Source organism: Synchiropus splendidus, chromosome 9 (assembly GCF_027744825.2).
Source record: "Synchiropus splendidus isolate RoL2022-P1 chromosome 9, RoL_Sspl_1.0, whole genome shotgun sequence".
NCBI classification, from domain to species: domain Eukaryota; kingdom Metazoa; phylum Chordata; class Actinopteri; order Syngnathiformes; family Callionymidae; genus Synchiropus; species Synchiropus splendidus.
In genome coordinates, this window is record NC_071342.1 from 7,554,212 (window position 1) to 7,569,300 (window position 15,089).

At 38.4% G+C, this 15,089-nt stretch overlaps 2 protein-coding genes across 3 annotated transcripts; one reads left to right on the forward strand and one right to left on the reverse strand.

Moving 5' to 3' along the window:
* Positions 1 to 639: 639 nt before the first annotated feature.
* On the reverse strand, positions 640 to 6,913 carry abraxas2 (abraxas 2, BRISC complex subunit). The gene is made up of 9 exons (XM_053875729.1): positions 6,797 to 6,913; positions 5,863 to 5,953; positions 5,098 to 5,134; positions 4,819 to 4,885; positions 4,307 to 4,497; positions 3,145 to 3,267; positions 2,757 to 2,841; positions 2,568 to 2,685; positions 640 to 2,223 (listed from the first exon to the last, which is right to left on the reverse strand). Exons 1-9 carry the CDS (start codon positions 6,866 to 6,868, stop codon positions 1,691 to 1,693), a joined length of 1,317 nt encoding a protein of 438 aa, XP_053731704.1. The 5' UTR covers positions 6,869 to 6,913; the 3' UTR covers positions 640 to 1,690.
* Positions 4,275 to 12,601, forward strand: eef1akmt2 (EEF1A lysine methyltransferase 2). 2 transcript variants are annotated; one of them, XM_053875731.1, is made up of 6 exons: positions 4,275 to 4,392; positions 7,596 to 7,661; positions 7,980 to 8,094; positions 8,375 to 8,482; positions 10,346 to 10,562; positions 12,049 to 12,601. In XM_053875731.1, exons 1-6 carry the CDS (start codon positions 4,367 to 4,369, stop codon positions 12,141 to 12,143), a joined length of 627 nt encoding a protein of 208 aa, XP_053731706.1. In that variant the 5' UTR covers positions 4,275 to 4,366; the 3' UTR covers positions 12,144 to 12,601. The 2 variants fall into 2 exon arrangements, with proteins under 2 accessions (XP_053731706.1, XP_053731705.1); XM_053875730.1 differs by having other exon boundaries at positions 4,355 to 7,406.
* Positions 12,602 to 15,089: the final 2,488 nt, after the last annotated feature.

Consider the following 15,089-nt stretch of genomic DNA (forward strand, 5'->3'; position numbering starts at 1 on the left):
TGTGCTCAGGGTTCTACTTTCTGTTCATCTTAGAAACACGTATTATATTATTAGTTGACTTTGATAAGCAACTATGATGACAGAATCGTAGTGTTGTTTTTCTTGTAAACAATAAACAAAAAAATATAATAGGTGTTTGTTAGTGTCTGTATAATGCAGTCACACATTTCAATTTTTCATAATAAGATTGTGTCAAAAAGGGTGTTTACAGTACCTCTTCATAGCCAAATTATATTAAGGTGGTAATACTTAATACCCCTTACTACAGTTGCACTCACATGATTATTACCTTCCTATTAACTTTCCTCCAGGCTTATAAAATAAATGAGTTTTAGGTTGTGTTAGTTACTCAACACTGTGTCTAGAATAACTAGAGAAGAAAAAAATGTCAATAAGTTTTTGTAGATTCTATCTGACTGAAAGTAAATGGTTCAATTGGCAGCCAAATGAACTGCGAAGAGGTGGCAGTAAATTGAAGACAATTGGAAGCAAGACATATTTACTTGTTTTTCATTTCATCATTTATATGGGAACCTGCCAGGAGAAGATGCCACAAACATATTTAATACCTCGCTGAGACTGGCACATGACAAGGTAAGCCCAAAAATAATTGACCAGATTACAACTCACACACTTGAGTTTGTTTCAGCCTTTTGTGACTTTAATAGGGAAGTGAGGAAGAAGAGGTTATACGTTCACGGTCAGCAGTATTAGAGACAACAAGCAGTGTGACATGAAGGTAGCAGCCATGTACAGACTCTTTCTTTTGAATTATTTAGTGATGGTAGCTCTTCATGTTGTTGCAGCAGAAAAGGGAACCTTTAGCATCTGATTAGTAAAGCTACAGTACATTGTGTCTGCCCTGTGAACCCTGTACAATGAACAAAAGCTGAGCGGCGGTCAGCCAATGGTGCTTAAGGAGGACGATTCAAGTGGTACGACATGATCTCATTGGTATAGCACAATAATAACAAATCTTTAATTTTATTAAGTGCAGCGAAACGCTTATAATTTCAGTGTTGACAAATAAGACACTGACATTCATGATGACTGACTTGAATATGCAGGAAAAACAAAATCATTGGTGTAAAGCACCCGAGCAGTGGTCGGTTTGATTCGTTTAAGACTGGATTGCCAACATAATAATGTGAATGTAAAAATGGACAAAAGCAACAGTGCTTGTTAAGAAAATGTAATAAAATCTAGATCTCTTGAAATTATAAAATAAACGTCAACTATTTCACATTAAAAATATCAGGAAGCTGCAGATTATCCTAACAAGGCTCGTCTTGGAGGGGAAGCCTAAGTAGTGCAACAATGCTTGCTCGGAGGCAGTGATGCAGGTGTGACACGAGAAAACGAAGAGCAGAGCGGTGCTTGTCTTAAATCTGTTGGCAGGAATTGCATTTGAACACCAACCCTTTTACCTGAAACCAAACATGTCCATGTCTTAGTACCCAGAAATCCCAATATGAATAAAACAAAACGACTAGTGAGTCTCACCGACTGAACCAGCGAGGTTCAGCAAGGCTGCCCCTGAAAACAGAGATCAGACCGAGACCAACACACACCTGTGCATGCCTTTCACTCTCACGGCTGGCACTTCTTTAGTCTGTCTACCTTTGATTGCTTGAGATGCAACGTCGCGCATCAGTGAATTGTGTCCTCTACAAACACAGGAAGTGAGTCTCTAAGTGGTCTGTGAGCCACGAGCGTCCCCCTCAGGACTGAGAGCAGCCGGTCGGCCTTGAGCTAATACACTGTTAGAAACCAGTGACATGTGAGCGGCTTCGCTCACTAGGTTTTCATATTCGCTACTATCCTCATCCTCGTCTTCATCCTCCTCATCGTCCTCCTGCCCCGCCGCTTGCCTGTCTAAAGAGTCCGAGCTGGAGCCGTCACCATTGCCGAGGTATGGGCTGCTGGGAGCTGCCACAGCATTAAGGCTGGCCCCAAGACCTAAACCCAAGCCAAGTGGGCCAGGAGTGGGGTGTCCAGGAGAGCCTACCGCCTGGGGCCGAGGCAGCAGCGCAGCCGGGGATGAAAGCAGAGAGTCATCGTGGGACAGGAGGTCGGTGTAAGAGGGAGGATTGGGTGAGGTACTAGGCCGCTCCGGTGCAGATGGTGTGTCGAAACCAATTCTCGATAGTAGAGAATTCTCAGAAAGTTCCGTGTTCTCCTCTGGAGTGGCAGGAGTGTCTGGATTCTGAGCTTCTCGGAGCCCTGTGGAAAGGAATGGGAGATGAACAAAGACATGTAAAAGAAGTGACAGCAGTCATTTATACAACATATTTAAATATTTTAACAAAATAAAAAATGCTGTTGTTCACATCGAAACTACACAATAGACCGCTTACATGTGCCACAGGTATGAGCGTATGAGACTATGATTTTCTACAACCTTCAGCACCGGATGTAAGGCACACCAAAAACCTTTGTCTGATTGGGGTCGGTTAGAAGGGAGAAGCACCAATACCAAGGTACCTCAGCATGGTGGGATTATTTTAGTCACTGTTTAAAACAAGCAAAAAAACAGTAAAATGTAAAAAAAAAAAAAAAAACCTTACGTCTCTCCTCCTCCATGGTCTTGCTTTTTCTGAGAGCGATTTGTTGTTTAAGCTTGTTAACCTCCTCTTGAATTTTCTCCTTCACGCGTTCACTCTGTTCCACCTCCCCACACACTGCCTATAAAGAAATATTATAAGCGATCCATAACCTCCTTCCTGGAGTAATGACACCTCTGTAAGATGACCCACCTGCACTTTATCCTGTAGCGCACTGTAGACTTGAAATATCGTCCGGATGTCCTTCATTACACCATCTTTGTCAAAGAACTCGGCGCTGCAGAAACGATGCATAACATACAGCAGCCAAATGAATATCATTATTACCACATTGATTGAATTGGTCAAAGGGTTGAAACACCTGAATAAAGATATAATTAATCGAGTCTGGGAGATATGATTGATATAAAAATAGATCCCATCTTAAAGTAACTTCAAAATGAAAAATCACACGAGAGGTTTTCGCACCAGTAACATTGTGTATATTTAATCGAATCAGGCTGGAGAAGGAATGAAGAAGATCAGAACACACGCCACACAATGGTCAGAGAATCGTGCCGAAAGTTTGGCGAACTCTTACCCGTGCTCTTTGATAACCTTGGTGTAGTTGACTGAGGTGTTGGGTACGGAGGAGACTTTGTATTCCTGCTGGCTGGTGTTACCCAGGTTTGGAATTGAGAGAGGGATCCTCTGGTTGAACCGACTGAGAGGTAGAAGAAGAAGATTTTATAGCCGCAGTGTGCTCAGACACACACTAAAAAATATTCCGCAAGTGGAAAGGGTGCTATATACGCAGTATAAATAATTAACCAAAAATGGCCCTTCTGAATCTAAAAAAAAAAAAAAAAGTCGATTGGATTTTTTAAAACTTGTTTTTAGCATTTTGACACACAGTCATCAGTATAAGTCATTGGCATCAACTTTTTAAATAAAATTCATGACAAAAGTCAGCAAAACACAATTAATGTACTCTGTTTTTGATAAAGACAACAACACAGTTGACTTCTTCAAGAAAAGGAATATTGGGTAGATATTTGTTGATGTGCTGAAACCATTGACATGTTGTGCTTTTACATGTAATTTCCACTGTAGACCCTCAACACAAATCACCCACAATATTTTCATGAACAATTATTAATTTTCTGCAAATAAACATTTTTATTTGTCTATGATCTATCTACAACCAAGCTAGACAAATTCAATTTATTAACAAAAATGTTAAAATTGTAACAATAATGCTATTACTTTTGTAAGTACTGTTTTAAACAAAAAAATGTACTAAGAAAACATTACTTACAAATAGGAAATCAGGTTAAGATTAAATGCAACAAAGAAAAACACACAAAGATGGGAGCAGACAAGCGAGATCAGCCGATTAGATGACCTTATTGATAAGTGTCTCACCAAAGAACGCAGCCAGATTTCTAATTCCTAACTCCATACCACTGTTTCAAGAACCCCACTCTCCTTAAACACCTAAAAAAATTGAGGGCAATTGCCTCATTCTGCGTCAGATCTATGTGACAGACATACTTGTGATGGCCCCAAAAGCTGGGAACAAAAACACTGGCATTTCAAGGAAATAATAATCAGGTATACATTTCTGCGTCATGCACTATGAGCTCTGACAGCATAAAGAAGAGCCCTCGAGTATAACAAAGCACAATTGACCTTCCACTGCCCAGTTACTCTGACAAGTCACTCACAGTGCTAACATATGTAAGAAACTCTGCAGTTGTTACCTTTGATTGGGTCTGAAGAGCACATACTCAAGTGCATGTGTGGAGCTGTTAGCTGTTGAGATGAAGCTGAAGAGAAGGAAGACAAGGTCGGGTACGCCGAGCATTTCTGTCAGCTGCTTGTGGATGATTTGTTCCCTGAATGACATTTGCTGTTGTGTGTTTCTTCGAAACCTGTACCAGCCGATGACGTTCTACGATAAAAGAAACAACAATATGGAATCGATAATGACGAAAGACACCAACATAATTCCTAACTTTTAATGACCACTAACACCACTTCATATCTTCAACATCAGACTAACAAAATGACAACAAAAAGCATTGTACATATTTTTACTTTAATCGTACTTCATGCAGAATTTTGAGGGCTAGTGTCATAATGGATGAAACAATTATGGGTGTTTGCAAGTAAAACTACCAGTAATCAGCACTAGATGATACAAATGACATATGCATGTTAGCACAACATTATAGCAACAAAATAATAAGACAGAAGACAGATGTTCACTTACTTTCCGTCTATCTTTGAGAATATTCTTAAGGACTTCTTCATTGACTTTGCCAGCATAGTCATAAAAACTGAGAAGAAAATGTGACAAGTCAGAAATTTTCAAAATCTCTCTCATTCTACTCATGAGTCCAATAACGGATATAAAGAACACATTAAAGCAATCATCAACATTGTAGTTACATTACATTACAGTTTAACATTGACAGATGCTGAAAATCTACCAGGGAACACTCCAGTGTTTAATAAAGACAAGGGCTCAAAAAGTCAAGCAATAACTCACCTAAACAAGTGTGCACAAGGATCATGATTATGGATATCTGTTGGGAAAATGTGGGTAAAAAATGAACATAGAACCATACAATCTAGAAATTGTAGCACATGATACAAACAACTTAATGCATTTCAAAACACAGTCAGTAAGAGTAGCAAGAAGATTTCAAGTAAAAATGACAATTCTAGAGATGAAGTACCTAGCCAGAACAGGAAATATAGGAAGGTTAACATCCCGTGCCATCAAAAATAATGTATCGATTCATGCTATTTGACACAAAGCAAGAAATAAGAATAACTATCATTTGGCTTGGTACATTAAATACATAAATTAAATTAATGAATACAAAGCTTTGGTTACTCTAAATGCAATCCTTAAATCACTGCTTTTACAGATGACATTGGTCATAGGATGAATTCAGTTGTTTCATAATTAAGTTTAAGTTTGTGTGACTTAGACTTTATGGTTTTATTTTATATAAAGCAGGCAATGAAGGAGGTAAAAAGTAAAAGACACCTCACAGAAGAAATGAACAACTGTGTCTCTTGAGTTCTCATAAACTGCCACTCCTCTAGATAATAATTCATTGAAATACAGAGGATGTCCTGCAACGTACGACATTGTCCTTAAAAATTAAACTTCTTAAAACAACTATGGCACCAGTGTTTTGTCAGTAGCAAGTCACTGATATCAAGATGAACTCTGAATGAATTTTGGGAGCAAAAAAAAAAAAAAAAGCAAAGTAAATAAATAATAAAAAGACGCACATCTTACCTACAACCTGCACCAGTTCTGCAGTGCTAATCTGAGTGTCGCTGATGCTGACGGTTTCTTCTTGTCTTACTTCTCCAAACAGGAAGCCCTCCTGAGTGAATGAAACAATTGAAACAAGTTAAGATACATTAGTGTATTAAAGTGATTAAAAACATTTCTATAATAGTTGTTAATTTATTCTCAATGTATTGACAGGTTTGTGCTACAAGTGAAGTTGGTAAAAATTAAAGATAAAATCTTTTTGTTTCGTTGTTGTTTTTTCATGCATGGCAGGTATATGCATTACTGTCCTATAGTAAAACCTGAATACATAATGGAATAAAACGGATTTGCCGAAATGATGAGATTAGTTTAGTTAATAATAAAACAGAACTAGTTAAAACATTGCCCAGTAAATCTAACAGCTAAATGGATGACCTCTTGACAGCTGTCCTGCTCAAACAGGAATGCAGAGAAACCAGTTACAAGAAACTAACCTCGAGTTGTTTGGCAGAAATGCAAATTACAGTATTTTCAGAACGACAACTGTAGGTAACATGGTTTGAAAGCAAAAGCCAGAGGAAAAGGATGATAGGGAAGTAATGGTTTGGTGTCAACATGACAGCGCAAATACGCGGAAGTCACTTAACTGTGGAGCTTTGCTAGCTTGGAAAGTAGCTGAGTATTTCCTGCAACTTGCACTTAATATACAACTTTTATTACACGAAAACCGGCGTCCCATACGAGTACACAGAGCTGAGTTTCAACAATTGACCTCTGCTGTCCGGACTACACAAGCGCCGGATGTGTTTTCAGGTAGCAGTTACTGTCCTGGCAGTTAAAACAAACCCGCCGGTAAATAGACGACACCACCGCTAGCTAACCACGGCATTGACACACACTGGCGATCGGTCATGCGGCAAATCACCACACACTTAAGGAACCACAGACTTACGTGATCCGAGTTGCTGTTGGCGCTGTGATAACACACAGAACTAAAAGTATAACCTGAAATAGATGCCGCCATGATGAAAACATCCCTAGCAGCCCTGCTCTTCTTCACTCACTTTAGTAAAGCCTCAAAAACAACTTTGACCTACACATTGCCACCTACTGGCGGCACTGTCAAATTGCATTCATTTTTTATTTCGTATTATTTATCAAAACATTCATTCACGAACAAACCCGAGTCTATTTTCTTGAATTTAGAGATTAATGACGATGTTTTCGGAGATTCTTTTAATTCATGTGTTATCGCACGTGCCAAAAACTAGGATTTTCAATTGCTATCGTTTTTTCTATTAATTTCTGTGCACTTTCACACTGGGAACTAATAACCAAGTGTGCAATTCGTTGTGGCTGTTCGACGTTTTATTTGCTTTTCGCTGCAACTATAAAACCTATTCTACTTCCTGTTGAACCTTCACCGCAATGGCTTTTGGGAACTGTAGTATGGCGTCCACAATGCCCGGTCCAACTGCGGACTCACATGGTGCTGAAGACACCTCGGATCCAGAGATCTCCGATGTTGATTTTATACCTTCGAAACTTGGGACTAAACAATAGTGAGGCAGTCATTCTGTATATGATGTGATGACGTTATAAACTGCTAAACGTTTTCGGGACATTGATGTTAGCATTAGCAAAGTTGTGTTTCCATGACATTTGTAAGTAGCAAACCACCGAAGCCAAGTTAAAACACTCTTGAATGAATCCAAAGGAATGTGCTGCTTTTAACCTATTTCTGTCACCAGCTGGGAAGATGCATACCAAAAGGAGCTGGAGACTTTTAAAGACATCGGAGACGTCGGAGAAATTTGGTAACACCCCATTGTGTTGTTGTGATCAAACCATTAGACTACATCTGGATATTATAGTAAATAAGTGGACACCTGTTGTTCAAGGCTTATGAAATAGATGAGTTATGTCCCACGAGGACGTGTCAGTTCGTTTGAAATCTGATGATATTGATTATATATTTTTTTGCCTATAAAGAAAACAGTTGTATAAATTGAGATTATTTGGCGTAAAGTGGCAAACTCTAGCTTCCAACCTGGTTGTAAATCGGTCACTGTGAAGAACCTGAAGTTTTAAAATCAGACTGTGAATTAACCGTGGTTGTTTGCGTTGTTGTCTAGGTTTGGTGAGGAGAGCATGCGGCGTGTGCTCCGATGGATGGAGAAAGAAAAGATTCCGAAAAATGCCTCCATTCTTGACATTGGAACTGGGAATGGGGCTTTTTTAGTAGAACTGGTAATGTACACTTTTACTTTTCTGTAGAATACAGTTTATTAAAAGTTGTCTTGTCAACAAGATGAGACTCTAACAATTTGATACATAAATAAGAGCTCCTGTTATTATTATATATGGGAATAGTACAGACCCTCGTGAATTGTGAAATGAGGATTTAAAATATTTTGCAAGAACGTTATATGGAAGTACGGAATGAATTCCATGTCAGCTTTTTGTTATTTTTATTTTTTAAAGTGAGTTGAAGTTATAAAACTTCACCTAAATGAAGTGTTATTTTCAGGCCAGTCATGGATTTAAGAATCTCACCGGAATCGATTACTCTCCAGCTTCTGTGGAACTGGCTCGAAATGTTCTCCAAGCAGAGGATCTGCTAGATATCTCGGTGAAGGTGAGTAGAATGTATTGTGTATAGTATATAACATTTGTTTTTTATTGCCATTATTTATAATTTTCTGAATTGTCCTCATAAAATGATGTTTTCCAATTGCCATTATTTTTAGCGAAAAAAAATGTTGAATTTAGCGAAATGAAAAATGAAAAGAAAAAAACTGAGTGTAGATATAATGCATTGTTGAAGAAAACTGCCATAGCAACATTGCAAAGCAGTGTTTCATAAAATCCAGCAAAACTGAAGAAGCCCATATTTTATTCCACATCAACATGAGTAAAATACCTGTAATCATGTTGCACAGTTTGGATTTTTTTTTTTTTGTATTGGCTTTAATTCTGCTGAACCACAAGTGCTTATGTGCTTAATACAGGAATGAATTAACGGATTATCGGTATTAAATTCATCCTTATTAAGTCTTCCTAGTCCTATAAGAGATTTAGTCACAGTAAAATGTAGATATCTTGCTTGATTGGTTGCTGTGTTTTTATTCTCCCTCTTGAATGTTACAGTATGTTACGTTTTTCTGACTGTGTTTTGGTGTAGTCAAGTGCCAAAGGGTGAAACATAATTTCAATGAAGTATTAGTGATTGACCACTGCAGGTGTATTTTATACCACTCAATGTTTTTTACGTTTTTTATTTTGTTCAAAAGATCCAAAAACTTAAAAGTTCTTGAAACATGTGGGTCTGAGCTGGAGACAAATAGCCTTTTGATGGAAAAGAAATGTCTTTCTACTTAACACAAATCATGTCATGCATCACTCAGCATACAGTGGATCTGGCAGCGTTGCAGGGAAACTCTGCTGTGTTTGCCTGGTGGGAGACTTGGATTGAAAAAAGGTGGTGGATGTTTGCCTAAAGTTCAGATTAAACCACCTCAAACCCCAGATGAACTGGCAGCATTTAACACAAATTCTAACATGTGAATGCAAGAAAAACAGGGCTTAAAAGCATGCTCAGCTGTGAGGTCCATGTCGATGAGTGAGTTTTCCTCTCAGCACACAACGTCTGTAACTTGCACACAAATGTCTGTGTGTGCTTGGACACCTTGCCTGACCTTGAAGTCAATATTGACGCGACTGCACCAGGGCATATAGAGGGTGTGTGATGGTGCGCTTTGTGTCGCTGACCGACATAGAAATTTCAAACATCACAGTCCACTAGTGTTTAGGTCTAGTCCATTTTTGGTCGTTCATTCTTCTTCTGCATCTTGCTGTGACCAACCTTTTCTCATGGCATCGAGCTATATTTAGTGAGTCAAATTATGCTTTTTATTCTGTAGGGATGTCTGCTTTTGGCAGCAGAATGATTTTTCTCCTCTGCTTTTCTGAAACAGAAGAATTTCCATGAATTCAAAAGATTTTTTAAAATCTATCTTAACACCTCCTCATAATATGTTTAAAAACTAAAATCCTGGCTTAGGTAAGTTTTTCACACATTTCAGGATATATTTTACCTCAAATTATTAACTATTATTATTTATTTATATTGTATTTGTATCATTTCTAGTGGGGGCCTTGACAGAAACATACAGCCCACCAGAAATCTAATTAAAATTTTATTTAAAATGTCAGTCTTGAAAAGGTTGCACTTTCTTACATTGTTTTTGAAAGTGACAGGCTTATATATTTTTATATATTTTATATATTTGACTCAGTTCATCTGGACAAGAGCATTTCATCTATGCAATTTTGGGTCTGTATTGTCTGTGAAATCCAACTTCAAGAAATGTATTTAAAAAGTGAAGTGTAACACTTAACAGCTGGGGGCGCTATTCACTAGCTGAGATACCGGTGATACATGAGCGATCAAAAGGCTTTCTGTTAATAACTCTTCTGTCATTCCTTCTTCTCTTCTTAGGAGGTGGATTTCCTAAATTGTCATGGGGTGTTGAAGGGGTTTGATGTTTGCATCGACAAGGGCACGTTTGATGCTGTCAGTTTAAACCCAGACACCACTGTTGACCACAAAAAACTCTATGTGCAAGCTTTGAAAGGCGCTCTCACCGACGGTGGCCTTTTCTCCATTACATCCTGTAACTGGACCAAAGATCAGCTTCTGAAACAATTCAGCGAAGGTGAGACAAGGTCATTTTCCTTAAGGTTTTTGTTTGCAATTCCGAAATATGCGATATATTGGATTTATAGTGTGTGACCTAGCGTGTGCGGGTCTAGCATTCATCATGCTGCAGAAAACCCCCATTCCCTGGCTCTGCTTCAGACAGGATAATGGTGGGACCCTCCCAGGCCAATTTTGGAAGATAATGCCTCCACCTGGTCTGTGACCTCCCAGCATCCCCCCCATAATGAAAACTAATCATGTGACCCATTGTGAAAACAATCTGCCTAATGGATGGCAGAATTCTTCTCCTAATCTTAAAGCCAGGTGCCTTAATCATTAGCCTTACAGAGGAACTTCAGTAAAAGATCAATACACTTTGATTCCATTTAGTGGTGTGCTTAAGTGCGTCAACAGTTTCCTCTGATTTTGAGACACTATTTGAAGACACTTGTAAAGTCTTTCTATGTGGAATATATGTCCACCGTGCCCCTGGCTCTTTCAGGTGTGTGCATTCACTCACAAGGTGATCGGAGGAAGCATTTCTGATTTCAATATTGTCTTGTGGTGAACCTTGTAGTCAAAACTGGAGGGTTTCCATTTCATTGTCAGTGTTTCAGAGTATACATTTTTTGTATTGCCAGTACTAGTACTTCATGTATCCAATGGAGCAATGTGGGTCGGACCGCCCTCCTACATGTGCCAACAGCTCATCTCCTACCCTGGGTTTAATGTTGACAAGTCCTGACTGCAGCAGAGAGAAAGGTTCCCACAATAACTGCAATTTTGGACACAAAAGCTGCCATTTTAAGATTATTATAATGTTTGCCTGATTGTTTGTACCATGTTCTGTTTCTCTTCATGATTTTAATCTCTGTTTTTTTGTCTCTGACAAAGACCTGTCACCACTTGTCTGGTATAAATTAGGCAATTTCCGTCTTGGCCCATTCTTGGGTGCTCATTTTGAAAACAGAAAACATTTTGAATCCATGCTGTCTACACTCTTTGTTCCCAAGAATTACATTTGAATAAATTTCCCTCCCTATTAAAAGCCTTTTCGACTATTTTAAAGCAACAAAAGCCAGAATTTGTGGCATGTTGCTGTCAGTGTAGTCTCTCAGAGGAGCCTGCAGGGGGCCAACGGGCCATGAGGATCATCTGTCACACTGACACTAGATGTTTACTCTGCTTCTGAATGGACCACAGATGGCGAATGGAGGTGTTTGCCATCTTTTGCCACAGCCAAGAAGAAAGTACAAGCCATCTTTAAGTGCACAAACATGTAGCAGACCATCCTAAAAGTGGACTGTAGTTTTTTTTCAAAACTTTATTGTTGAATCCAGCATTTGTTTCAAGACCTGTCTTGTGTTGATTTGTTGTTTTCCTGTGTTTACCTCTCTCATGGAAAATATATGTCCTCATTGAGAAGGTCGCCTGATCAAATAAATTGTGTTACTAGTTCCACATTAAGTTTTTAACTCTTTTGTGTCTATGTTTTCTCACAGGATTTGAATTTGTGCTGGAGTTGCCAACACCCACTTTCCAATTTGGAGGCAAGACGGGCAGCAGTGTAGCTGCACTTATATTCAGGAGAGTGTGATTATTACCTCTTTGTCAGCTAATATTTCTACTCGTTTTCTGGATGTCTGACACCAGCAGATAAATGTTTTGAATACTGGTGCTCAAATGAGTTTTCTCTTGCAATCCGTGATATAGTTTGTCACGGTATGTTCTCAAGGAAGGGTGTTTACCTTATATATTTTATTTTTTTATCCCATGGTATTCTGTCAAGCCAATGAATATAATGTGAAGTCTAATGGGTTTTAATCACATGCTTATAGTTCCAGACTTGTTGACAACAGAACATCTGACTGATATTAACCATGGATCATTTTGTTTTCATTTTTTGACGATCAAATGTTTTCACATGATATCTTATTTCATTAGCGTCTTATGCAGGTTTTGCTGTGAATCGACACTGAATCTGTGAAATACAAAGACAGATTAAAAGATGTGACTCATAAATGTAGTGCTTCTTGTCCCCAAATAAAAAGTCAGACCATGTGAAATCTAATTTCTTCTGCTGCCTTTGTGTGGACTTGATATAAACGTTTGATAATGTGATATCCTGCTTACATCACCATTTGGGTTGCTTTGGGACAACTTTTTTTATGCACTCAAAATAGCCTGGGAAAAGAGTTGAAGCTTTTAAGTGGCTGAATGCCTCATGTATTAGACTATAATGCAAGTAATATATTCAATATGAAATGAAAGCTGAGGTCATTAAACATTTTTTGTCCCTTTTTTTTAAATAATATACTAAGTTTGGTCTGCTGCCACAGGTTAACAGTCACCATTTTTTATGTTGTGAGGCATGTCGACTAATTGAGCTCCAGAAGAGCCTGGGGTCCTCGGGCTCTTGATTACGACCCCCAGCCAAAATAAGCAAACACGAGTCCATGACTTCTGCTGGGAGAGAAGTTTCCTCTCTCAATGGTGTCATTAACGACTGCCAAGCTTGATACTAATTGGTAGACTGGACGATCAGCCAATGGGAGCTGGTGATGTCGAGGCATGCTGTTGTGTAAACACATGCGAGCTTTACTTGAATTACTGCCGGGATTTTTACAAGCCTCTGGATATCCTGTCTGGATGTTGATAGGTTGTTCCACTGCTCGCAGGAACTTTCCCATGCGGTGAGACATCCTTAATATTCTATCGAGCATTAAAAGAAGCAATGTTTTTCTATGTTTGCCAGATTGTCCCTTCTTCTTTTAATACAAGTTTGGAAAGTTTAGGAAATAATTCTATGTGAACCAATCTCCAAATGGAAACTTCAAATCCGCAATATTATTTATTAAAGCTTCAAAAATTATATACGTATATATATAGATAGATAGACAGATGATGACAAAAATGTGCAAATGGTGTCCAGTTGAATGATATAGGCCAGAGGTGGGCAATTAAATTTCCCAAGGGGCCGGGTTATATATTGTGACCGTTGAGAAGGGCCGTCAAACACAAAGAGAGGAGGACAAGAGAAAATAGAAAATAAAAATCATGTGTGATTATGAATCTACACTGTAAAAATGCATAGAAACTGTTGGTTTGTTGTGTTTTATTTAATTTAAACCACATTCCATTTAAAGATTGTCAATGTGGCTCATACATTTCAAAATTTACTTAAGGGACAAGAAATGCTCCTAAAATAGCCACGAGAGAAGATTTAGAAAAAATAATTAAACAAGAAGGTTATGTTTCAGTTACATCATAATAAACAAAAAACAATCCATAAGACAAAATGTCAGAGACAACAACAATGTCAGTTTTATAGTTTTGCTCTGACTCCAGGAGGGCCACATAAATACAGTCAAAGGGCCGCATTTGGCCCCCGGGCCGCACTTTGCCCAGGTCTGATATAGGCTAAAGCATTGATGGCATGAAGCAATGACAAAATAAGGAAGTAAGTGAAGCTATAAGCATTTGCTTTAAATCTCTTACACCATAACACAATTCTGTTCATGGAACACACAAAGAGATGACAAATATACAAGACTAAAATGTGATTTTTTTTTCATCATCTTCAACTGTGCCTCCAAGGTGTCAGGTCCAGTTGATATGAAAACACTCTACCCGCTTCTCCACATGATGAAAATCTACACTTCTCATTCCGCTCTCTGTTCACCAGAGGCTTTCTGACTTGATGCCATTGCCCACATGCAGCCCTGCCAGCATGAATACCATGCTTTCAGTTTAATCTCAAGTGTGATTCTGCAAATATTTATGTTGTTTTCACTCCATCTCCATAGAAACACGTTTGAAGGTCTCTCAGTGGGATTTTTCTTTCCTTCCATGGGAATTATTGAATGACTTCAACATGTTTCAGTGAAGTTTTCCGCGGCTCTGTTGCCAACAAGGAAGTGGGGTGGACACAAAAGCATTTTTTTTTTGGAACACAGCAGTATTGAACTCCATTCAGAAACAGAATGTCTTACTTGTCAAACTGTTAAAGTATCCGGGCGTACAATGTAAACAAGAGCATGCTCTAGTAAGGTGTATTTACTTGGCGAAATTAAATGAATGCCAGCGACCTAAAGAGTGCATTAAGACCAAAATGATCCTTTCCTTGTTTTTGAAAATGAAATGAGCATCTGTTTTTAAGATTCAAAGAACGTTTTTTTTTCTCTTTCAGATAACTAGAATTGCTGCTTACTAACTAAGCTTTGACAATACATGTATCCTGGAGCTCTTGCCTGGGTGAAGGAGCAACTCCACTTTGAGACAGATATGTCATGTTGCAAAAATCCTGTTCTCATTCTACACATATTTCTCCTGCTTGGGACATACATCCTGACCAGCTCTGTTTGGCACTGAGATTCAAGAGTGGTTTATAAAGTCAGGAATAAAATCGATCACAGACATTTAAGATTTTTTTAATGTTATCAAATAATATTTTTCAGTCAACGGACACTCTGTGTCTGTAAATTACATTTTTATAATTAAAATGTTGTTCTTTGGGGTCCGATGGGAATTGCATTACACTCTC